Below are 26,387 nucleotides of genomic sequence, written 5' to 3'. Positions count from 1 at the left end.
TCAGTTTCAGTTCATAATTGATAATAATGATAGGATTAAGAGTCAAAGGGATCACATAAACAAGACTAGTGTCTGCTAATACTAACTGATAGAATAAAAAAGGGAGGGACAATCCAACATGGGAAGCGGGATACACAGCAGACTCACAGAATGGCAGATGTCCTAAACAGCACTCTGGCCTCAGAATCAGCCCTTAAGGCATTCGGACCTGGCTAAAAAGCCCATGAGAGTATCTCAGGCATGGTAATCCAAGACACTCTGGCACAAAATGACCTAAATGAAAGATCTTCGTGAGTGAGATCCCAGTGGAAAGAGCAGGCCATCAAAGAAGGTGGTACCTTTCTCTGAAGGGAGAAGAAAACTTCCACTTTGATTATGGCCTTGTCTAAATAAGGTTGGAGTTTTTTAATTTAAGAGGCTTTCAAAGCCTTGGCAAATCATGACAAGAGCCTTGGGTAATTACTGATGCCATAAATAAGAGTGTCAATTGTTAAATCAACAACAGGAGTCACTGTGAATTTACTCCCCATGTAGGATCTCTGTCCTTAATGTGTTGTACTATGTGAATTAACGGTATAACTAGTCTTCAAACAGTCCTTTATACTTTGTCTTTCTGTGTGGGTGCAAACTGTTGAAATCTTTACTTAGTATATACTGAATTGATCTTGTATATATAAAGATAATTGAAAATGAATCTTGGCCAGTGCCACAGCTCACTAGGCTAATCCTCCACCTGCAGTGCCGGCACCCCAGGTTCTAGTCCCGGTTGGGGCACCGGATTCTGTCCCGATTGCTCCTCTTCCAGTCCAGCTCTCTGCTGTGGCCCAGTAGTGCAGTGGAGGATGGCCCAAATGCTTGGGCCCTGCACCTGCATGGGAGACCAGGAGAAGCACCTGGCTCCTGGCTTCGGATCAGCGCGGTACACTGGCCACAGCACACCGGCCACAGCAGCCACTGGGAGGTGAACCAACAGAAAAAGGAAGACCTTTCTCTCTCTCTCTCTCTCTCACTGTCCACTCTGCCTGTCAAAAAAGAAAATGAATCTTGATGTGAATGGGATGGGAGAGGGAGCTGGAAATGGGATGGTTGTGGGTTGGAGGGAGGTTATGGGGAGAAAAAGCTGCTATAATACAAAAGTTATACTTTGGAAATTTATATTTATTAAATAAAAGTTAAAAAATAAAGACCTCTCATAGCAAACAGAAATTGTAAGAATTTGTCACCACTCGTCCAGCCCCACAAAAGATGCTTAAAAATGTGTTAGACACAGAAACACAGAAACACGGTCATCAATATGAAAGAAGGTAAAGGAAGAAAACCTCTCAGTAAAAGATCACAGGAAGTTCATACTATATAATAGAAATATCTTTGGAAAAATAGTAGGGCAAAATCACTACTTATCAATAGCCACACTGAGTGTAAATGGCCTCAACTCTCAAGTTAAAAGACACAGACTGGCTGAATGGATTCAAAAACAAAACGCATCTATTTGCTGCTTACAAGAAACACACCTTTCCAACAAAGGTTCATGCAGACTGAAAGTGAAAGGTTGGAAAAAGATATTAAATGCCAACAGAAACAAAAAATAAAAGCTGGCGTAGCCATCTTAATATCAGACAAAATAAACTTTAACACAAAAACTGTTAAAAGGGACAAAGGGGGCACTATATAATGATTAAGGGGTCAATTCAACAGGAAAATGTAACTATTATAAACATATATGCACCTAATTACAGGGCACTGGGCTATTTAAAAGATGTGTTAAGGGTCTTAAAGGGAGACTTAGACTCCAATACAATAGTATTAAGGGACTTCAATACTCTACTTTCTGCTATGGACAGATCAACAAGACAGAAAATCAACAAAATCAGCAGATTTAACTACCACTATAGACCAAATGGATCTAACAGATATCTACAGAACTATTCATCCTAAACTTAAAGAATACACATTCTTCTCAGCAGTGCGTGGAACTTTCTCTAGGATTAACCACATATTAGGCCATAAAGCAAATCTCAGAAAATTCAAAAGAATCGAAATATACCATGCATCTTCTCAGACCACAATGGAATGAAGTTGGAAATCCCTAAAGCATATATAAACACATGGAGACTAAACAACATGCTCCTGAATGAACAAGGGATCATAGAAGAAATCAAATGAGAAATCAAAAACTTTCGGGAAGCAAATGAAGATAACAACACAATATATCAAAACTTACGGGATACAGCAAAAGCAGCGACAAGAAGAAAGTTTATAGCAATAGGTGCCTACATTAAGAAAATGGAAAGGCACCAAGTAAATGAGCTATCAATGAGTCTCAAGAATCTAGAAAAACTACAGCAAACCAAACCAAAAGCTAGTAGAAGAAGAGAAATAATTAAAATTAGAGAAGAAGTTTACAAAATTGAATCCAAAAACATTACAAAAGATCAGCAAAACGAAGAGCTGGTTTGTTGAAAAATTAACAAAATTGACATAACATTGGCCCAACTAACTAAAAAAGTAAAGAGAAGACCCAAATCAATAAAATCAGAGATGAAAAAGGGAATGTAACAACAAATGATAAATGAATGAATAAAAAAAGTCATCACAAATTATTGAATGCCAACAAACTGTGAAATCTATCAGAAATGGATAGATTCCTGGACACACACAACTGACCTAAATTGAACCATGAAGACATAGAAAACCTAAACAGACCCAAAACTGAGTCAGAAATTGAAACAGTAATAAAGGTCCTCCCAACAAAGAAAAGCCCAGGACCGGATGGATTCACTGCTGAATTTTATCAGACACTTAAAGAAAAACTAACTCAAATTCTTCTCAAACTATTCAGAACAATCGAAAAAGAGGGAATCCTCCCAAATTCTTTCTATGAAGCCAGCATCACCATAATACCTAAAACAAAAAAGATGCAGCAGAGAAAGAGATTTACAGACCAATTTCTCTGATGAACATAGATGCAAAAATCCTCAATAAGATTTTGGCCAATAAAATTCAACAACACATCCGAAAGACCATCCACCCAGACCAAGTGGGATTTATCCCTGATATGCAGGGAAGGTTCAACATTCACAAAGCAATCAATGTGATACAACACATTAACAAACTGCAGAGGAAAAACCATATGATTATCTCAATAGACACAGAGAAAGCATTTGATAAAACACAACACCCTTTCATGATGAAAACTCTAAGCAAACTGGGTATAGAAGGAACATTCCTAAACACAATCAAGGCAATTTATGAATAACCCATGGCCAGCATCCTATCAAATGGGGAAAAGTTGGAAGCATTTCCACTGAAATCCAGTACCAGACAGGGATGCCCACTCTCACCACTGCTACTCAATATCGTACTGAAAGTTTTAGCCAGAAAATGAAAAAAAAAAACAAACCTGGTGTTAAATTGGAAATGGCATAGAAAATTAATTAATTTTTAAAAAATACCATGTAGGATCTCTGCCTTTAATATGCTGCTGTACACTCTTATTTAATGGTATAACTAGTACTCCAACAGTATTTTTTTTTTCACTTTGTGTTGCTATATGGGGCAAACTGTTGAAATCGTTACCTAATTTATACTAAACTGATCTTTTGTATATAAAGAGAATTGAAAATGAATCATGATGTGATTGGAAGGGGAGAGGGAGCGGGAAAGGGGAGGGTTGTGGGTGGGAGGGAAGTTTTGGGAGGGGGAAGCCATTGTAACCCATGAGCTGTACTTTGGAAATTTATATTCATTAAATAAAAGTTAAAAAAAAAAAAAGAAAAAAAAAAGTTTTAGCCAGAGCCATTAGGCAAGAAAAAGAAATCTAAGGGATCCAAATTGGGAAGGAAGAACTCAAACTATCCCTCTTTTCAGACGATATGATTCTTTATTTAGGGGATCTAAAGAACTCCACTAAGAGACATTGGAACTCATAGAAGAGTTTGGCAAAGTAGCAGGATATAAAATCAATGCACAAAAATCAAAAGCCTTTGTATACACAGACAATGCCATGGCTGAGAAAAAACTTCTAAGATCAATCCCATTCACAATAGCTACAAAAAAAAATCAAATACCATGGAATAAACCTAACCAAGGCTGTCAAAGATCTCTACGATGAGAATTACAAAACTTTAAAGAAAGAAATAGAAGAAGATACCAAAAAATGGAAAAATCTTACATGTTCATTGGTTGGAAGAATCAATATCATCAAAATGTCCATTCTCCCAAAATCAATTTATAGATTAAATGTGATACCAATCAAAATACCAAAACATTCTTCTCAGATCTGGAAATGATGCCGAAATTCATATGGAGGCATAGGAGACCTCGAATAGCTAAAGCAATCTTGTACAACAAAAAACAGAGCCATAGGCATAACAATACCAGATTTCAAGATACCACAAGGCAGTTATAATCAAAACAGCATGGTACTGGTACAGAAACAGATGGATAGACCAATGGAACAGAATAGAAACACCAGAAATCAATCCAAACATCCACAACCAACTTATATTTGATCAAGGAGCTAAAACCAATCCCTGGAGCAAGGATAGTCTATTCAACAAATGGTGCTGGGAAAACTGGATTTCCATGTGCAGAAGCATGAAGTAAGACCCCTATTTTACACCTTACACAAAAATCCACTCAACATGGATTAAAAATCTAAATCTACGACCTGACACCATCAAATTATTAGAGAACATTGGAGAAACCCTGCAAGATATAGGCACAGGCAAAGACTTCTTGGAAAAGACCCCAGATTAACAACTGGGATTACATCAAATTGAGAAGTTTCTGTACAGCAAAAGAAATAGTCAGGAAAGTGAAGAGTCAACCTTAAGAATGGGAGAAAATATTTGCAAACTATGCTATAGATAAAGGGTGAATAACCAGAATCTACAAAGAGATCAAGAAACTCCACAACAACAAAACAACCCACTTAAGAGATGTGCCAAGGACCTAAATAGGCATTTTTCAAAAGAGGAAATTCAAAGGTCCAATTGACACATGAAGAATGTTCAGGATCACTAGCAATCAGGGAAATGCAAATCAAAAGCACAATGAGGTTTCACCTCACCCTGGTTAGAATGGCTTACATACAGAAATCAACTAACAACAGATGCTGGTGAGGCTGTGGAGAAAAAGGCACACTAATCCACTGTTGATGGGAATGCAAACTGGTAAAACCACTATGGAAACAGTTTGGAGATTCCTCAGAAACCTGAATATAGCCCTACCATATGACCCAGCCATCCCACTCCTTGGAATCTACCCAAGCAAAATTAAATTGGCAAATAAAAGAGCTGTCTGCATGCACCTCAATATTTATTGCAGCTCAATTCACAATAGCTAAGACATGGAATCAACCTAAATGCCCATCAACAGTAGACTGGATAAAGAAATTATGGGATATGTCCTCTATAGAATACTACACAGTGGTAAAAAAAAAATGAAATCCAGTCATTTGCAACAAAATGGAAGAATCTGGAAAACATCATGCTGAGTGAAATAAGGCAGTCCCAAAGGGACAAATATCATATGTTCTTCCTGATCTGTGACAACTGAGCACCTAAAAGGAAACCTGTAGAAGTGAAACTGACACTATAAGAAACAATGACTTGATCAGTCCTTGTCCTAATTGTCAAGGAACAGCTTACTACTTTGTTCTATTCAGTATTTTCTTTTTCTACTTAATACTATTGGTTGAACTCTTTAATTTAAACACACAATTATTCTTTGGTGTTTAAATTTCACTGAAAATTGATTGCTGTTAATAGTAAGAGTGGGAATAAGAGAGGGAGGAAGAGTGGGTATAAGTGAGGGAGGAAACGTACAATTTGGCACATGCTCACTCGGACTTACCCCTAATGATAGAGCTAGAAACATGCCATGGCACTCCAAATTCCATCAAGCTGGCAAGTACCAATGCCATCTCACTAGTCAAAGTGATCAGTTTCAGTTCATAATTGATAATAATGATAGGATTAAGTGTCGAATGGGTCACATTAATAAGACCAGTGTCTGCAAATAATAATTGATAGAATTAAAGAGAGAACGACCCAACGTGGGAAGCGGGATACACAGGAGATTCATGGAATGGCAAATGCCCCAAACAGAACTCTGGCCTCAGAATCAGCCCTTAAGGCATTCGGACCTGGCTAAAAAGCCCATGAGAGTATCTCAGGCATGGTAAGCCAAGACACTCTGGCACAAAATGACCTAAATGAAAGATCTCTGTGAGTGAGATCCCAGTGGAAAGAGCAGGCCATCAAAGAAGGTGGTACCTTTCTCTGAAGGGAGAAGAAAACTTCCACTTTGATTATGGCTTTGTCTAAATAAGGTTGGAGTTTTTGAACTCAAGAAGCTTCCATAGCCTTTGCAGCGCATGACAAGAGCCTTGGGTAATTACTGATGCCATAAATAAGAGTGTCAATTGTTAAATCAAAATCAGGAGTCACTGTGGATTTACTCCCCATGTAGGATCTCTGTCCTTAATGTGTTATACCATGTGAATTAATGGTAAAACTAGTCTTCAAACAGTCCTTTATACTTTGTGTTTCTGTGTGGGTGCAAACTGTTGAAATCTTTTCTTAGTATATACTAAGTTGATCTTCTATATATAAAGATAATTAAAAATGAATCTCAGTGAAGAATGGGGTGGGAGAGGGAGCAGGAGATGGGATGGTTTGTGGGTGGGAGTGTGGTTATGGGGGAAAAACTGCTATAATCCAAAAGTTGTACTTTCGAAATTTATATTTATTAAATAAAAGTTTTCTTTTTTTCTTTTCTTTCTTTTTTTTTTTTTTTGACAGGCAGAGTGGATAGTGAGAGAGACAGACAGAGAAAGGTCTTCCTTTTTGCTGTTGGTTCACCCTCCAATGGCCGCTGCGGCCGGTGCATCGTGCTGATCCGAAGGCAGGAGCCAGGTGCTTCTCCTGGTCTCCCATGTGGGCGCAGGGCCCAAGGACTTGGGCCATCCTCCACTGCCTTCCCGGGCCATAGCAGAGAGCTAGCCTGGAAGAGGGGCAACCGGGATAGAATCCGGCGCCCCAACCGGGACTAGAACCCGGTGTGCCCGTGCCGCAAGGCGGAGGATTAGCCTGTTAAGCCATGGCGATGGCTTAAATAAAAGTTTTGTAAAAAAAAAAGTAAGCAAAGCAATAGGATGGGGGTGGGGGAAAGTGTGATAAATTAGTTCAGATTTTCAAATGACTGTTGTCTCCTAGTTGGTTATTTTGATGATGATTACAATTCTGATTATATAGAGACTTCTTTTTGGTGCTCAAAAAAAATATGATCATCTCAACAGACACAGAAAGACCAAATAAGATTCAACATCCACATATGAAAAAAAAAAAAACTTTCAACAAATTAGGTAAAAAGGAAACATATTCAAATTATACAATCTATGTATGACAAACACACTGCCAAAAACACACTGAACGGGGAAAGCCATTTTCCCTTAGATATGTAACAAGACAAGGATGTCCACTTTCATCACTCTTATTCAATACAGTATTGGGAGTATTAGCAAGAACAATTAGGAAAAAAAATGGAAGTGAGGAAGTCAAACTATCCTTTTTGGGAAGCAGATGACCTGATTTTGCAGATGGTAAACCCTAAACACTCTGTCAGAAAGCTGTTTAAATTGATAAACCAATTCAGTAAAGTCACAGGGTATAAAATCAAAACACAAAAAAGGCAGCATTTTATACACTACAATGATTTTGCTGAAAGAAAATTCAAGAAAGAAATCCTATTCATAATAGCTACAAAATTAGGTTTTTGTTTTTTTTTTTTTTTTTTTAGACAGGCAGAGTGGATAGTGAGAGAGAGAGACAGAGAGAAAGGTCTTCCTTTTGCCGTTGGTTCACCCTCCAATGGCCGCTGCGGCCGGCTCATCGCGCTGATCCGAAGCCAGGAGCCAGGTGCTTCTCCTGGTCTCCCATGCGGGCGCAGGGCCCAAGGACTTGGGTCATCCTCCACTGCCTTCCTGGGCCATAGCAGAGAGCTAGCCTGGAAGAGGGGCAACCGGGATAGAATCCGGCGCCCCAACCGGGACTAGATCCCGGTGTGCCAGCGCCGCAAGGTGGAGGATTAGCCTGTTAAGCCATGGCGCCGGCCACAAAATTAGTTTTTGGAATAAATATAACCAAAGAAGTAAAAGATATCTACAATGGCAATTATAAAGCACTTTTGAAAGAAATCAAGGACACACAAAAAAAATAGAAAGATCTTTCCTGTGATTAGATTAGAAGAATATTGGGGCCTGCGCTGTGGCGTAGTGGGTAAGGCTGCTGTCTGCAGTGCCGGCATCCCATATGGGTGCTGGTTTGAGTCATGGCTGCTCCACTTCCTATCCAGCTCTCTGCTATGGCCTAGGAAAGCAGTAGAAGATGGCCCAAGCCCTTTGGCCCCTGCACCTGTGTGGGAGACCAAGAAGAATCTTGTGGCTCCTGGCTTTGGACTAGCGCAGCTCTGGCTGTTGTGGCCAATTGGGGAGATAATCAGCAGATGGAGGACCTCTCTCTCTGCCTCTCCTCTCTCTGTTTAACTTTGACTTTCAAGTAAAATCAATAAATCTTTTAAAAAAAGATTAGAAGAATATTATTAAAATGTCTATACTGTCTAAAGCAATCTTCAGATTGAATGCAATTCCTATCAAAATATCAATGTCATTCTTCGAACAATTATTAAAAACAATTCCAAAGTTCATATGGAAAAATGAAAGTGTAATACACTGTAGATGGGAATGTAAGTAACTATGGAAAACAGTATGGAGATTTCATTTAAAAAACAGAAAAGAATCTCCACGTGATCCAGCAATCTCACTGATGGTTATATATATTCCAATAACATGAAATTATTGTATCAAAAAGATACCTACTCCACCAAGATTGCTGCAGCACTGTTCACAATGGCCAACACATGGAATCAACTAAGGTATCCACCATTGGATGAATGGATAAAGAAAATGTGTTATACCTACTTGATAGAATATTATTCAGCCTTAAAAATTCCTATCATTTGCAGCAAAATGGATGGAATGGAAGGATACCATGTTAAGTGAAATAAGCTAGAAACAGAAAGACAAATGTGTTCTCTTTCATAAGTGGAAGCTAAAGAAAAACTCAATCTCAACACAGAATGGTGATTACTGGAGAATGGGAAACATATGGTGGGCAGGGGGAGAAGAGGGAGTTTGGATACCAAATCTGAGTTAGACTGCAAGAGTAAGCTCCTAGTGTTACACAACACAGTGGGGAAACCAGAATTCATAACAGCTGTATGTATCGTATGAACAAACAGAAGAAAGAGGATCCAAGTTTCCATTCACGTTAGAGAAGGGGAAATGCTAATTAATCTGCTTTGGTCAATACATATTATATACATGTACAGAAGTGACACACTGTATCCCCCAAATATGTAAGATTATAGATAATAAGCTTTAAAAATGATAGACAATATTGAGTGCTGCCAAGGAAGTTGTAGATATGGGAGTCCTTATTTATTGGTGGTAAAAATGTAAACAGAACTCTAGAAAAGTTTGAAACTTAAAAGTTTAGAAAGCAGCTTGTCAATTTCTTTAACAATAAAAATAAATGTACCACATGACGTTGCAATGATACTCCGAGTATCTTCCTAAAAAGAGCCCAAAGCCTATGACCATACAAAGATGTGTATGTGAATATTTAATTAGAGTAGCATTATTTATCATCACCAAAAGTAGAAACAATACAAATGTCTGTCATGCTGTGAATGGAAAATAAAAAATATATCTATACATTAGAATTTATTCACGAGTAAGATGCAGTGAATTACTTGTACATGCTATAATGGGTAAATTTCAAAATCACTATGCTGAAAGAAGATGCAAAATGCTACATATTTTATGAATCCAGTTACATGAAATATCCATGAAAGACAAATATATAAAAGACAAAAAGTAGATTAGTGTTTCCTGGGACCTGGAAGAGTAACAGATTGACTATAAACTGGCACAAGGGGATCTTTTGAGGGTGATGGAAATGTTCTAAAAGTGGATCATGGAAATGGTTACACAAGTCTTTAAATTTATGAAGAATTACTAAATTGAAAAAATAATGATCAATTGTTTTCATATCTTATTTAATATCTATCTCCTCTACAAGGATTTAGACAGCCATATGTATTATTTACTACTTCATCTGTCAAATCTTTATCCTATTACTAGGTAGCTAATATTTTTGAATGAAAGCCAAATAAACTAAAGAAAGCTAAGAAGTCACAGTAGCATTTAAAATAGCAAACCATACGGTATTAGGAAAAATACCTTACTTTCCATTAGGATTGCTAAGTTCTTGATATAGACTTAGCACTTAACTACCTCTTTCAGCAATTCACTCCACCTTTCTCTTTTCTCACCTATAAAATAGTTTATTGGGTACTTTATGTAGCATTTTGAGGTCTAACATAGAAGAGTTAGAATTTCTATATAAACTACATACTATGCAAATATAGGGTGGTGATATTGCTTATCATTGTAAAAATAAACCTCCTAAGGGATTCTTCTGCCAGTAACTAATGGCATGGGTTATGCATTGCTAGGCCCTTTCAAATTAAAAAAAGAGCAGGCTGGCATTGTAGTGAGCAGTGCCACAGGTTTGAGTCCCAGCTGCCCCATTTCTGATCCAGCTCCTTGCTAATGGCCTGGGAAAATAAGCAGAAGATGGCCCAAGTGCTTGGGGCATAGGAGAACTGGAAGAAGCTCTTGGCTTCAGCCTGGCCCAGCCCCAGCTGTTACAGTTATCTGAGGAGTAGAAACAGAAGTTGGAAGGTATCACTCTCTTTCTCTCTCTCTCTCTCCTCCCCCCGTCTCCTCCACTCTATGAATCTAACTTTCAAATAAATAAATAAACCTTTACAAAATAAAAAGATAAACACACACAATTATTTTTTCTGCTAAAATAGCTTATTGAGATATAATTCATATGCCATATAACTTACCAATTTAATGTGTATAATTCAATGTTTTTTAGTTTATACAGTCACTCAACCATGACCACAACAAATTATGTAATACTTTAATCATCCGAGGAAGAAATCCTTTCAGCAGTCATTCTTCAATCCAACCCTACCTCCCTTCCCAGTCCCAGCCAGTAATCTATTTTCTGTCTCTGTAGATTTACCAATCCTGGATATTTTACATAAAGGAAATCATACAATTTATGTGTTTATAACTGTCTTCTTTCATTTAGCATAATCTTCTCCAGGCTTACCCATGACACAAAATGTTTTTGTACTACATTTTGTTTTACAAATATTCCATTATGCAGATATTTATTCATTTACCAATGACTGGAAATTTGGGCTGTTTGCACTCTTTTACTATGATAAATAAATGCAACTATGAACATGCGTATACAAGTTTTTGTGTGAATATGTCTTCATTTCTTTTGGATATATATCTAAGAGTGGAGTTGCTGTGTTATATGACAACTTGATATCTAACATTTATGACTATAGTAAATTAACAATGAAACAATGGAAATAATCTACACTGTTGACCAAGTGTATCTAATTGATATCTAAAGAGCTTTTCATCCTGCAGCTGCAGAATACACATTGTTTTCATCAGTGCATGGAACTTTCTCTAGGATAGAACAATGCTATTTCCATTGTTTCATTGTTAATTTTGATATTTTGTTTACTTCATCTGTCAGTTGATGAAGGCCCCCATTATTATTGTATTGGAGTGCATGTCTCTCTTTAGATTCATTAACATTGCTTTAAATAGGTACCCTATCATTGGGTGCATATACATTTACTATAGTCATATTTTCCTGTTGAATTGATCCTTAATCATTACATAATGTCCTTTGTCTCTTTTCAGTTTTGTCTTAAAGTCTATTTTTTCTGGTATGAGAATATCTACTATCACTCAATTTTTATTTCTATTTTCATGAAATACCTTTTTTCATACATTCACTTTCAGCTTGTGTATATTTTTATTGGTGAAGTGTGTTTCCTGTAGGAACTTTATGGATAGGTCTTATTTCCTTATCCATTCAGCCAGTCTCTATCTTTTAATTGTAGAATTTAGTCCATTTACATTCAGAGTTATCATTGGTAAGTAATGACTTGGTCCTCTCATTTTTCCATGAATATTCCTATTGTTTATTTTGAATTTCATTTGTTTTTTTTTTACTAGGATGTTTTCTGCCTTCACATTCTTTCATGATGCTCAATGTCGTTTTGATTCTATGTGTAGAAAATCCTTAAGTATTATTTGTAAGGCTGGATGAGTGGTGACAAATTCTTTCAATTTCTGCTTGTTATACAAGGCCTTTATTTCACCTTCATTTATGAATGAAAGATTTGCTGAGTAATGTATTCTGAGTTGGCAATTTTTTTCTTTTAGACTTTGGTCTATATCTCTCTATTATCTCCTGGCCTGTAGGGTTTGTATTGAGAAACCTGCTTTTAATCTGATAGGAGATCACTTAAAGGTCCTGTGGCATTTCTTTTTTTTCAACTTTATTTAATAAGTATAAATTTCCAAAGTACAAGTTTTGAATTAGAGCGGCTTTTCCCCCCATAGCCTCTCTCCCACCCACAACCCTCCCATCTCCCACTCCCTCTCCCATCCCATTCTTCATCAAGATTCATTTTCAATTATCTTTATATACAGAAGATCGACTTAGTATATACTAATTCTCTCTTAAGTATTGTAGGATATTATATTTATGTTTTACTTTTGAAATTTTAAGTATAACGTGTCTGGTGCCAATCTTTTCTGATCATGGCTGTTTGGGGTTCTATATGCTTACTGTATTTCAATGTCCGTATCTTTCTCCAAATTGGGGATATTTTCTGTTATTATTTCACTGAATATGTTTTGTAAGCCATTCTTTGTTAACATAGTTTCTGGAACTCCTTTGATTATTTGATGGTATCCCATAGATCCCAAATACTATTTTCAGTTTTTCTTCCTGTTTTGTGTATGCATGACATATTTCAAAAGACCTGTCTTCTAGATGAGATAATCTTTCCTCTGCCTCTTCAAGTCTGCTGTTAAAACATTCCATTGTATTTGTTTTTTGACTTATTGAATACTTCTAATATTTCTCTTTTGTCTTCATTATCTCTATCTCTTTGCAGATTTCTCATCCATGTCATGTACAGATTTATTTCATTCAACTGTTTCTGTGTTTCTTAGTAACCTTATAATCATTCTTCTGAATTCTTTCTTAGGCATTTTGTCAAAATTCCCTTCTTCACTGTCCAATATTAATGTATTATTGCCCTTCTTTTGTGAAATCATAATGTGTTCTATTTTTATGTTTCCTGCATTTCTACATTGATTATTATACATCTGGGGATCACTTATTATCTCCTTGGTGGTCAGATTTTTTTTTATTAAGGGCATTATTCTTGGAAATGTGTCTCTCTAGGTCAGCATAGTTCCTTAGACTGAAGTAGAAATTAGAGAGTTGTGTCCTGGGTGAGTCCAGGGAGCTCTGACCACCATTTGTGGGTGGGGTAAGAGTCTAGAGTGACACCTAAGTTGGGTGTAGAGGGAGGAGATGTTGCAGCTGGCTAATGTGTTCACAATACCAGCCCTTCTATGTACCAAGATGAACCAGCTGTTTCATTGCCTAGAGTGAGCTCTGGGTGCCTGCACAGCCCATCTACCCAGACATGCACACCACACAGAACACCAACTTATTTCATGGTGTGTCCTGAGTCCTCCATTAGATCTGCAGCAACATCCTTCCACCTTGCCTTGGAAGATGACGCTTTCCAGCTGGGTGCTGCCATGAATATGCAGCAGTTACTGGAGGTGCACTACTGGCAGCTGTGTGTCTATTCACTCTCCTCACTGCTCCATGGAGTCTCTGTTCTGTTTTGTGCATTCTCCACTGAAAATTTCTCTCAATATGTCTCCTGGGAACATTGTCCTTCCTTTGTTTTTCTGGTATCTGTCTGTGGCTGAAGTCAATGCCATTTCTCCCTAGGCATCCATCCTCAAGTACTACTCCTTGGCTATTTCTTAACTGTAGTCTTTGTTATGTTATTGTTGAATTTCTTGAGCTCCTTATATATTCTGGATATAAATCCCTTATCAGATGCATGGATTACAAATATTTTTCCCATTTTTTAGGATGTATCTTCACTCTGTTGGTTGCTTCCTTTGCTATGCAGGATCTTCTTAGTTTCGTATAATCTCTCCCATTTGTCACTTTTTCTTGTGTGTGTGTGTGTGTGTCTTTTCTAAAAGTTTTTTGCCTATGTCAATGTCTTGAGGTGTTAAACTTATCTTCTCTCTTAGTAATTTAATAGTTTTAGGTTTTACATTTAGATCTTTGGTCCATTTTGAGTTGATTTTTGTGTAGGGTGATAGGTAAGGGTGTATGAAGTTTCCTTCTTCTTCATATGGATATTCAGTTTTCCCACCAATATTTATTGGATAAAAGGATATCACTATCCTTTACTCAGTATATGGTTTTGTGGACACTGTCAAAGATCAGTTGGCTATACATGTGTGGATTTTATTTTAGGGTTTCTATCTGTACCACTAGTGTATGTGCCTATTTTTATGCCAATGCCATGGTGATTTAGTTATAATAGCCCTGCAGTATGTCTTAACATTTGTCATTATGTTGTCTCCAGTTTTGCTTTTATTATTCAAGATTGCTTTTGTTATTTAGAGTTCTTTGTGTTCCATATAAATTCTAGGGTTTTTTTCTAATTCTCTGAGGATTGTCATTGATATTTTGAAGGAGGTTGTATTAATCTGTAAATTGCTTTGTGCAGTATGGACACTTCAGAGTTTGTGTCCTAGCTTCAAAATGTCCCAGTTCTTCTTTACTTTAGATTTACCAATGGTTGGTAGAAATATAAACAATTACAATCATTATTTGACATTAATCAGTTATAAAATTTAAAATTTATGGACATTAAAGGAAACATTTTATATCCACAAAATGTAATTGTTAATATAATTCTTGTATCAGAAAGTCATTCTTTCATAGACTTTTGAGATCCTAACTGGCTTTTTGTTTTGCATTTTTGTTTTTAAAAATATTTATTAATATAAAGAGAACAGATTTCACATATTCCATAGGTATAAGTCTAAGAAGATAATCATACTTCTCTCTTTCCCTCCCTCAGTCCCCCCTTTCTTCATTTTTTTCTTTAATTTTTACAAAAACATAATTTCAGTCCACTCTATAATCACAAATCACAGGGTTAATGCACCACTTGACAATGGACGTGATTTAGGTAGAATGTAACCTACACTACTGACTTATTTCAAAGGAAAAAAAAAGTAGGTTAGTCACTTGTAGTTTAGCTACTTTAGTAGAAACAACAAAAGAAATGTCTGTTTAGTTTTTTCCAATGCTAGATTTGCTTCAGAGATAAAATATCTGTTAACAGGTTGTTGGTACATAGAAACATGAATGATAAGAGACTGGTCAGTCCCATTGTCCAATTCTGAATCTGGATATGATGATTTAACCATTATCTCTGACCAGAAGGATAAAGTTACAAAGAAGAAAAAGGACAGAATATTGGAGAAGTAAGTCTAGGCCAGGGGGATGATCCTGTAGATAATTTTTTTTTTAGGAAGAAGCGGCTGAATATACAACACACAATAGTTGTAAGCAGAATACATTGGCTATCTTAAGGGGTGTGATTCTAACACAAGAAAAACTATCAATAGTTTCAAAATAAATTAGAAGGAAGAATAAAATAAATCTTTTTCAAACCCTGAAAGGCAACTTGAGTTGGGCAGGTCATTTATAAAATTCATATCAAAAAATAGAAGTACACTTTTTAAAAGAAAATGGAAGAGAAAAATGCTAACTTCAAATTTATTGATTAGAGAAGCACATAACACTTACAGAAATACTCCCCAAAACATTACTGGATATTTTCTACTTTATTGAATTTTTAATTTATAGATTTTGCCTTTATTTATATGATTATTTTTATTTTATTATATGTGACAATGCCTATCCCCCTCTTCATCAATGATTCTTTGTTTTGGTTAAGCTCTGAAGAGGCACTTAGAAGAACAATGATTGGAATCAAGTGTTATGTGGCTAAGGTGATTACATAACATTCTTTCAATGTAATTAGTGCCATGCCCAAAGTATTTAATAGTTAGAGGAAACAGGATGGGGAGGGACAAGGTCTTAATTGTCTGGAATAGATGAGGGTACACAGAAAGTTGCATATATTCTCTTTCCCAGACCATCTCCAACACCAAATCACTCTAGTTATATCAAATGAAGATTTATTTATTTTAACAAGCACCCACACCTAGAGATGCCAAAAACTCTAGAGGGATTTTCCCAAAAGTCAATCACTTGTAGGTAAGTTTTAATTGCTTTAAACTTATCTAAAACTAGTTAATTTTTTAAACAAAACAATTTTACTCAGGCATTATAATATTTTACAAAGCAAACAAAGCCTTTGGACACAGCATGCATGCTGCAGTTCAGCATAGGCTTACTGCTCCTCTAAGTGTGTAATAACATTCACCTATTTTAAATGTTCTGCCTAATTGGTCCTGCAAGTGTCCTTTTTGAAAAACACTTTGCTCTCTTAAGGGAAAGATGCTGTAATAAGTAATAAGCTGGATGCAGTCTGATGTTAGAGTAGGGTAAGGTAAAGAAAGGGAAAAAAAGAATACCAAAGAATAACAGAAACATAAACTTGAAGATGGGATGGGAAGGATAAGTAAATGACTTTGCCTATTATGCAATAATTAGCTTAGTTCAAAGCTGATAACATCACTCTGCTTATTTCATGGAATGTGTAATATCTAGACTGATTTAAAATATGAAAATCCTCAGGCTACCCAAGTTCTCCTTTCTATAGTCAAATTTTCTCCAGTTCAGCATAGCAGGTCTCCATATGGTCCCTATATTTCCCCAAATGTCTCCCACTTTGCGAGAAGGAGAGAAAGAACAGGAGGAAAGAAAATGAGAATCACATTCCAATTAAAGACTACTAGGGAGATTACTGACGCCATAAACAAGAGTGTCAATTTGTTAAGTCAACAACAGGAGTCACTGTGCACTTACTCCTCATGTAGGATCTCTGTCCTTAATGTGTTGTTCAATGTGAATCAAAGCTATAACTAGTACTCAAACAGTATTTTACACTTTATGTTCTGTGTGGATGCAAACTGTTGAAATCTTTACTTAATATATACTAAATTGATCTGTATATAAAGAGGATTGAAAATGAATCTTGATGTGAATGGAATGGGAGAAGGAGTGGGAGATGGGAGGGTTTCGGGTGGGAGGGAAGTTATGGGCGGGAAAAAGCCGTTGTAATCCATAAGCTGTACTTTGGAAATTTATATTTGCTAAATAAAAGTAAAAAAAAAAAAAGACTACTGATGCAAAAACAGAACCCTATTTCTTTTTTTTTAAGATTTTATTTATTTATTTGAAAGGCATAGTTACAGAGAGACAGAGGCAGAGAGAGGGAGAGAGGTCTTCCATCCACTGTTTCACTCCCCAGATGGCCACAACAGCTGGAGCTATGCAGATCCAAAGCCAGGAGCTTCCCAGCTTATTCTGGATCTACCACATGGGTGCAGGGGCCCAAGGACTTGGGCCATCTTCCACTGCTTTCCCAGGTCATAGCAGAGAGCTGGATTGGAAGTGGAGCAGCCAGGACTCAAGCAAGTACCCATAAGGAATGTCAGTACTGCAGGCAGCAGTTTTACCTGCTACACCACAGCACTGGCCCCCAGACATTAATTTTTATGACCTTTGTGCATTGCCATGTTATCATGAGAACTTCAAATTCTAGGATTCAATAAATACATGTGAGAGCACATACATGTGTATGTGGGTATACATGCACACACATATGTACCTAGTGTTTAATAAATGAAGTTAGCTACAGACATATAAAGCCATGGACAAAAATGCTGGAATTAATTTATGATTAGTATTTTAAGAGAAGTCTTGGTTTGTTAGGCTCAATTGCTTTGATTGAGGGTTACCAAAAAATTCTTTTACCTTAAGAATCAGAAAACTTTCAGATTTATACTATCCATAATTTAAATGATAACCCATATTAATTGACTTAATATTACAGTCATAGACTCTACAGAATGGCATGTATATCAAGAAAAACAGTATGATTCATGAACTATTTCTCTAAACTTCTCTAAACTGTGTGCAATGTGATATTGTTCCATGGAAGGAATAACAGATAATAAACACACACAGAGAGACACAGTTCAATGGTTAAACATAATTTATAGGGCCCCACAAAAAGGAAAATGTGAATCCCCTTGTTAAAAAATTATTAAGAATTTCAATGCAGTGGCAACAGAGCATTAAACTAAGTATGGGTTTTCCTAAGCCTGAAACCAACCTTGGTTTAATGGCTTAATAAAATTAAGTTAAAAAATGTTAAACAGATTTATTTGTGGCAGGACTGCTCAGGGTCTTTTATATGCTGATATGAATCATGAACCTTCAAGAAGTCCATATACTATATAGCAGTCCTCAAACTTATTTAACTGAAACTCTTTCAAATTAGAGTAGTTTGTGGTTGCAACATGAAATTTTTAAGTCATAAATCACTATATTTTCCATTTATTGTGGGATTTTCCCCCATGTTTGAAATGATGTAATTAGAGATCACTACAGATGCAGATGGTGTAGATTCAATTAATCTACTGTTTTTCACCATTTGGATGGTCAACTCATGACCAAACATCCCAAATGTTTTTTGTGCCAATGTATTAGAGATGATTTGACTGAGAATATATTTCAAACCAATCCATTTTCCCCCTTTATCCTGTCAATTCAGAGGAAATAACATCTTTACTTACCATTACCCAGTTCCCAAGAAATGTTGTACTTTTTGCTGGCACTGTACTTCAATAGACTCAGGGCACTAGAACTGTTCCAGGAGTTATTGGGATTACGACGCAGTGCGTTTAAAGCAAATATCAGGTGGAGTCCAGAGCAATCAGCAAAGTTATAAAGTTTGTCTAGAGACCTGGCTGGGAAGAAGCAGAGAAAGTCTTATAACTTTCAAATCACCATCCTAACTAAAGGAAAATACTAGCTAGTACAAAAATCCTTTCTACATGTTTCTTGCTGATAAGAAATCACACAGACAAGTTTCTATGCAATACACAGAATTTCAGAGAGGTTTCAAATTGGCAACCAAGTGTAGGATATAGTGTTTTATTTGTTAACAAAAATTGAATTATTGATGTTTAAAAGTTAGGAGATTACACAAAGTAGCTGAATTTACAACTTTCTTGAAAAAGCAGAAGATCTGACCCTATTGGATATATTTTCCTGCATGACATGACAGGAACAGTGTCAGAGTAGATGGCCAGGAAAGAGGACTTGATCATAAGTTTTAGGCAATAGTTGAGTCTGGGAGGACTTCCAAAAATTTAACTCCAATCCAGAAAGCTATTATTTCTGAGAACAGAAATACCCCAACCATTACTAGAGATTTGTTCACTGTCAGATTAATCTCAGATATCATCTACGATCACCATGTGTGTCATTCTCATCCCATTTCTTCATTCCTATTGCCACCATTCTTGTTCTGGCTATCATGTCCATTTTCATGAATTCTCAGGTCTGTACTTGCCTATCTAATTCTAGGTTCTTCCCATCCTGCCAATTCATCCCCCTACCCTCAATCACTCTCATCAGATTCTCTCATCTTGAAAAACCTTGGTGGATTTTCAATACCATTTTCTTCCTGCTCCTTGTCTATATCACTCACCAATAATCCCCTCCCCCAACTTCAGGCATCTCTATTTTTCTCAAAGGTTTTTTTTGTTGATGTTAATTGGTTCTATTTATTATAGAATTCTCTGCCCCATCAACTTCTTCTCTAATTATTCTCCTTATCTGACATGCCTTTATTTTTTTCTTTTAAAATCTACACATTACACTTGTCCTTTGAGACAGTTCTTCCCAAGGTACAGATAAAATGACATTAGGCACTATAAAGTTTTAAAAACTTTTAAAATTTAATAGTTAGATATAGGAGTTAATATTATCCTAGTATATCTGCTGTGACTTCTGGATGCCCTGGGAGCAGTGAGAATAAATATCCAAGGTTAAATAAGGTGTTCTGTATTTAACCTCAGGCACAGAAATGAATCAGGTGAACATTTTTGGGAGATTAGCTTAAGGAAAACTCTTGAAATCAGCAAATAAGGGATAGGAAACCTAAACAGCATAAAGTTTAGGAGACCAGTAGAAAGGAAGGAACAGAGCACACTGCAGCTGCTACCCCAGACCCCCGAGAATTCCAATTGCTGGCAAAGGTAAACAGGAAAGCACAGTGACTTCAATGATTACTGTAGATCAGCATTCCTAACTTCAGGGGAATTCCATAACCCTCAGAGGCTTCAAATCCAGTTTGGGAAGTTGACTGGAGTCCAACTGACTGTGTTACTCCAAAAAAGGAACCCATATTGGGTCCCTCCCCAGTCCCCAGAACCCAATCTGCTAGGGTGTAGCCACTATTAGACTCCATTTTATTTCAGGAGCCAGTAGGCAGCCTGGATGCTGCCACAGTCCTCAGAACCAGCATACATCTCACAGAACAGATGACAGGCCCCTCAATACTTAGAGCTACAGGACTGTGGTATACAAACTAAGGAGTCACCCTCGCTTGCCCCTTGAGACCTGGAGAAGACCCCTTCTGTGTTTGGTGGCTCAGGGCTCCTGGAAGCCTTGCTCACCTTGCAGAACCTGCGGAATTTATTCTCCACACATCATGGCTCAGAGCATTTGATGACTTTACACAATGTCAGCATCACTCTTGCTTGCTCCGAGGGATGTGGGAAATTCCTTTCTGCATCTCATGGCTCAAGACCCAAAGCTGGCAGTGCACAGCTCTCATCTAAACTGTGCTTGCCATGGGGGACCTTGAGAAGGCCTTTTCTGCATTCCATAACTCTGGGACTGTGGCTGCTAGTCCTAGAAACCCCAGAGTCATGCATGCTTACCCCATGGTGCCTGTAAAAGGTCCTACCTACATCCTGCAGCTTCAGGTCAGCAGTTACCAGTGCAAAATCCCCAGCATAGCCTATGCTTTCCTGGCCCCATGAACACTCATCCTAGGTGGGCTAGGCTCCAATGAAGCTCCCTTTCTCTCTTTCTGAGTGCCTTCTCAGCAGTGGTAGGTGTATGTAACCACGCATGCTCACATCAGGCCTGGGTTTAGCAATGCTGTGACACCAACCACTGCCAGTTCGACCTCTCCACCCTTGCTGAGACTGAAAGGAGTTCCCCCAATTCCCTGCCACTGCTGCCATAAATTATGATGAAAGAAGGTACAGGGAAACCATACTTTAGTATCCAACTGAAACTGAGGCCAAAGTCACCTACCAAACCGACACCCAAAGACAGACTTTCAGGAAAAAGCCTTCAGTCCACAAAAGCCACCGTTAAAAGCAATGGAGTAAACTGATATACCAGATGTGTAAATACCAATGTAGGCACCCAACAAGAGTAAAAACCAAGGCAATATTATGTCCCCAGAGGAACATGATAATGCTTTAGTATCACACTCAAAAGAATTGGAGATTGACAAAATGCCTGATAAAGCATTCAAAGTAATGATTATAAGGATACTCAAAGAAATACAAGAGAATACAGATAAAGAGCTAAACAAAATTAGGAAATTGACGCATGATATGAAAGAGATATTCAGCAAAGAGACAGACTTGAAAAAGAATCAAGGAGGCTGGTGCTGCAGCAGAGCAGGTAAAGCCGCGGCCTGCAGTGCCAGCATCCAATATAAGTGCTGGTTCTGGTCCCAGCTGCTCCACTTCCAATCCAGCTCTCTGTCATGGCCTGGGAAAGCAATAGAGGATGGCCCAAATCCTTGAGCCCCTGCACCCGACTGGGAGACTGGGAGGAAGCTCCTGGCTCCTGGCTTCGGATCAGCACAGCTCTGGCCATTGCGGCCAATTAGGGAGTGAACCAGTAGATGGAAGACCGGAAGACCTCTCTCTCTCTCTCTCTCTCTCTCTGCCTCTCCTTCTCTCTCTGTGTAACTCTTTCAAATAAAATAAACAAATCTTTAAAAAAAAAGAAAAAGAATCAAACAGAAATTTGAGAAACAAAGATTTCAAGAAGTTAAAATTACAGCTGAAAACCTCAACAATACACTAGATCAACCAGGAGAAAGACTATCTGAAATTGAAGATAGCCCTTTTGAAATATTCCAGTCACACAAAAACAAACAAATAAGATAGTCTTTGATACCACCAGGACTCCATTAAATGAACAAATATTTAAATTTTGGAAATTCTCGCAGACAAAAAGAAGTAAAAAATTTTAAAAAAACATATCTAATGAAACAACAACTAAAAACTTACCAAATGTGGAGAAAGATTTGGACATCTAAGTACAGGAGACCCAAAAGACTCCAAACAGACATAACCCAAAAAGATCCTCACCACAAGAACATATTATACCCAGAGTAACAAAAAGAGAGAATTCTAAAGTCTGCACAAGAGAAAAGTGCCAGCTAACTTGTAAGAGAACCCCCATTAGATTAACAGCAGATTTTTCATCAGAAACCTTACAGACTAGGAGGGAAAGGAATGATATATTCCAAGAAAAAAATTGCCAACCAAGACTACCAAGTAAAGCTATCTTTAGTAATTGAAGGAGAAATATTTTCTACGACAAGCAAAAACTGAAGAAATTCATCACCACCTGACCAGCCATACCAAAGATACTTAAGGGGTCACATAAAAAGACAAAGATAACTACTGTCACACAAACATCTGAAAGTATAAAGCCCACCAGAAAAAGAACAAAGGAAGTTCAAAATATACTGAAGAATTTTAAAAAAAGACCAGACCAAGTCATTATGTATCATTAATAACTGAATATAAATGGACTAAATTCCCCCAGTTAAAAGGTACAGATTATCTGAATGATTAAACAAAAACCAAAACAACAAAACAAACAAAACCAGGACTTATGCTGCCTCTTAAGAAACTTCACCAGTAGGCAGAAATATACACTGAAAGTAAAAGAGTGGTAAAAGATATTCCATTCAAACAGAAACCAAAAATGAAAAGAAGTAGCAATATTTTTATCAGACAAAATAGAATTTAAAATAAAACTTGTAAAAACAGACAGCCACTATAAAGATCAAGAGATCAATCTCACATGAAGGTATGATTTTAAATGTAAATGCACCTAATGCCAGAGAACTGAATTTTCTAAACAAAAATGATTAGATCTAAAGGGAGAGACAAGCTTCCAAACAATAGTGGAGACTTCAACGCTGCCCTTTCATCAACGTACAGATGAACCAGACAAAACAAAATCAACAAAAATTACACTGTACACTTAATGGACAAAACAGACATATACAGAATACTCCACCCAACAGGTGCTGAATAAATAATATTTCATCAACATGTGAAACATTTTCTAGGATAGGGCATATATAGGTCACAAAACAAGTCTCAATAAATTAATAAAACAAAATTATATCATAATCTTTTCTCATGAGAAAGGAATAACACTAGAAATCAAAACAAAATAAACTCTAGAAATAAACAAATACATGAAAGCTGAATAACATACTCCAAAATGAACAGCTTATTAAATAAATTAAAAAGAGAAATTTTAAAAATTCCTTGAAACCAATAAAAATGGAAACACAACATACCAAAACCTATGGGATACAAAAAAAAAGTAGTAGTAAAAATGAAATTTATAGCAGAATGTGTCTAAATTTAAAAAATTCAATTTAACAAACTAACAATGTATCTCGAGAATCTATAAAAAGAACAAACTAAACCCAAAGTTAGTGGAAAGAAAGAAATAATAAAGATTAGAACAGAAATAAAAGAAATAGAACCAATAATACAACAGATCAATGGGATAAAGACTTTATTTTTGGAAAAGGTTATGTTGATAAACCTTTAGTCATACTAAGAATAAAGATATTAGACTTAAATAAGGCATGATAAAAGATATTCAACTGATACCACAGAAATATGAAGGATCATTAGGGGTAACTATGAATAGTTATACCTTAACAAGTTGAGGGGCCAGCACTGTTGCATAGCAGGTAAAGCTGTCACCTGCAGTACTGACATCCCATATGGGCGCTGGTTTGAGTCCTGGCTCTCTACTTCCAATCCAGCTCTCTGCTGTAGCCTGGGATAGCAGTGGAAGATGGCTCAAGTCCTTGGGCCCCCGCACCTGCATTGGAGACCTGGAGGAAGCTCCTGGCTCCTGGCTTCGGATTGGCCCAGCTCTAACCGTTATGCTCATTTGGAAAGTGAACCAGTGGATGGAAGACCTCTCTCCTGCTCTCTCTCTGCCTCTGCCTCTCTGTAACTCTGCCTTTCAAGTAAATAAATAAATCTTTTTTAAAAATTGGAAATAGTAGAAGAAATGAATACATTTCTGGATACATTAACTTACAAAAATTGAGTCATGAAGAACAGAAAGCCAGGACAGAACAATATTGAGTAATGAGTTTGAAACAGTAATCAAAAGTCTCCTAACAAAGAAAAGCCCAGGAATATGTAGCTTCATTGCCGAATTCTACCAGATTTTGCAGAACAACTAGCAGCAACTGTTTTCAAACTATTCTGAAAAACTGAAAGGAAGGGATAATTCCAAATTCATTCTATGAGGCCAACTTTACCTCAGACCAGGCAAGGACACCGCAAATTATAAAACTATAGAACAGTATACTTGATAAAAATAGATGTAAAAATTCTGAACAAAATGCTAGCAAACTGAATCCAACAACATATCAAAAAGATAATTATTCAGGATCAGGTGAGATTTATCCCAGAGAGTCAGGTATGGTTCAATATACAGAAATCAACAGATGTAATAATTATCACATCAAAAGAATGAAATATAGAAATCATATGATCATATGAACATGCGCAGAAAAAATAATTCACTATAATTCAATATATTTATGAGAAAGGCCTTGAACAAATTAGGTATAGAAAGAACACAGTTCAGCATAATAAAGGATAAATATGACAAACCATAGTCAACATAATATTGAACATATTTCTTCTAAGATCTAGAACCAGACAAGAGCATCCAACCTCACCAGTCTTACTCAATATAGTATAGGAAGTTTAAGTCAAGCAACTAGGCAAGAGAAAGAAATAGAAGGCACACAAATAAGAAAAGAGAAAGTCAAATTATTACTGTCTGCAGATTCCATAATTCTATATATAGAGAAACCCAGAGACTTAACCAGGAGACTATTAAGACTGATAAATGAATTCAGTAAATTTGAAGTATATAAAATAAGTACACAAAAATCACTAACACTTTTATACACTAATAAAGAACTCACTGAGAAATAAACTATAAAACATAACTAGTCATAGCAGTTACAAAAAAAAATAACTTGCAATAAATCTAACCAAGGATGTGGAAGACCTTTACAATGAAAACTAGAAAATATTAATGAAATAAATTGAAGAAGACACCAAAAAAGGAAATATTTCTCATGCTCCTGGATTGAGTAATCAATATTATTAAAACATCCACACTACAGAAAGCAACTTACAGATTCAACACAATGCCTCTCAAAATACTAATGACATCCTTCACAGAACTAGACAAAGTAATCCCAAAATTCAAATGGATACACAAAAGATAACTAATAGTCAAAGAAGTCTGAACAAAAGTAACAGATCTCGGAGAATTACAATACTGGATTTCTTTCTTTTATATATATATATATATATAATTTTTGACAGGCAGAGTGGACAGTGAGAGAGAGAGACAGAGAGAAAGGTCTTCCTTTGCCCTTGGTTCATCCGCCAATGGCTGCCGCGGCTGGCGTGCTGCGGCCAGTGCACTGCACTGATCCGATGGCAGGAGCCGGGTGCTGCTCCTGGTCTCCCATGGGGTGCAGGGCCCAAGCACTTGGGCCATCCTCCACTGCACTCCTGGGCCACAGCAGAGAGCTGGCCTGGAAGAGGGGCAACTGGGACAGAATCCGGTGCCCCAACCGGGACTAGAACCCGGTGTGCCGGCGCCGCAAGGCGGAGGATTAGCCTATTGAGCCGTGGCACCAGCCTCAATATGATTTTAATTACAAAGGTAAAAACAGTAAATACAGATAGGAAACACCTAACAGACACCATCTTAATCCTTGCAAATAAAATAACCTTAGTAATTATGGGATAAATTGAAATAATTTGCCCTGATATGAAGCTCTGAGGATGGCATGATATTATTTCTGTGAAATTCTTCCAAAAATGGAAAACCCAAATTCAATATGACAAAACATCATATAAAACCAATTTGGGGATATTATATGAAATAACTGGCCTAGACGCTTACAAGTGTCAACCTTATGAAAACTATCGAGAA

The 26,387-nt window shown here is 36.9% G+C and overlaps 1 protein-coding gene across 3 annotated transcripts in view; it reads right to left on the bottom strand.

Annotated features, from left to right (window-relative positions):
- Positions 1-26,387, bottom strand: part of HPSE2 (heparanase 2 (inactive)) — a 680,289-nt gene that overhangs the window by 250,767 nt on the left and 403,135 nt on the right. Inside the window, exon 4 of one of the 3 annotated variants that reach the window (XM_062214714.1) lies at positions 18,845-19,018. The exons of the other annotated variants lie outside the window; for them this stretch is intronic. Coding sequence (XP_062070698.1) covers positions 18,845-19,018 — 174 coding nt within the window. The remainder of the gene's footprint in view (positions 1-18,844; positions 19,019-26,387) is intronic. 3 annotated transcript variants of the gene reach the window in all.

Source organism: Lepus europaeus, chromosome 17, assembly GCF_033115175.1.
Source record: "Lepus europaeus isolate LE1 chromosome 17, mLepTim1.pri, whole genome shotgun sequence".
Classification (NCBI taxonomy): domain Eukaryota; kingdom Metazoa; phylum Chordata; class Mammalia; order Lagomorpha; family Leporidae; genus Lepus; species Lepus europaeus.
Note: the sequence above shows the minus strand (reverse complement) of the source record. Positions and strands in the feature narration are given on the sequence as shown.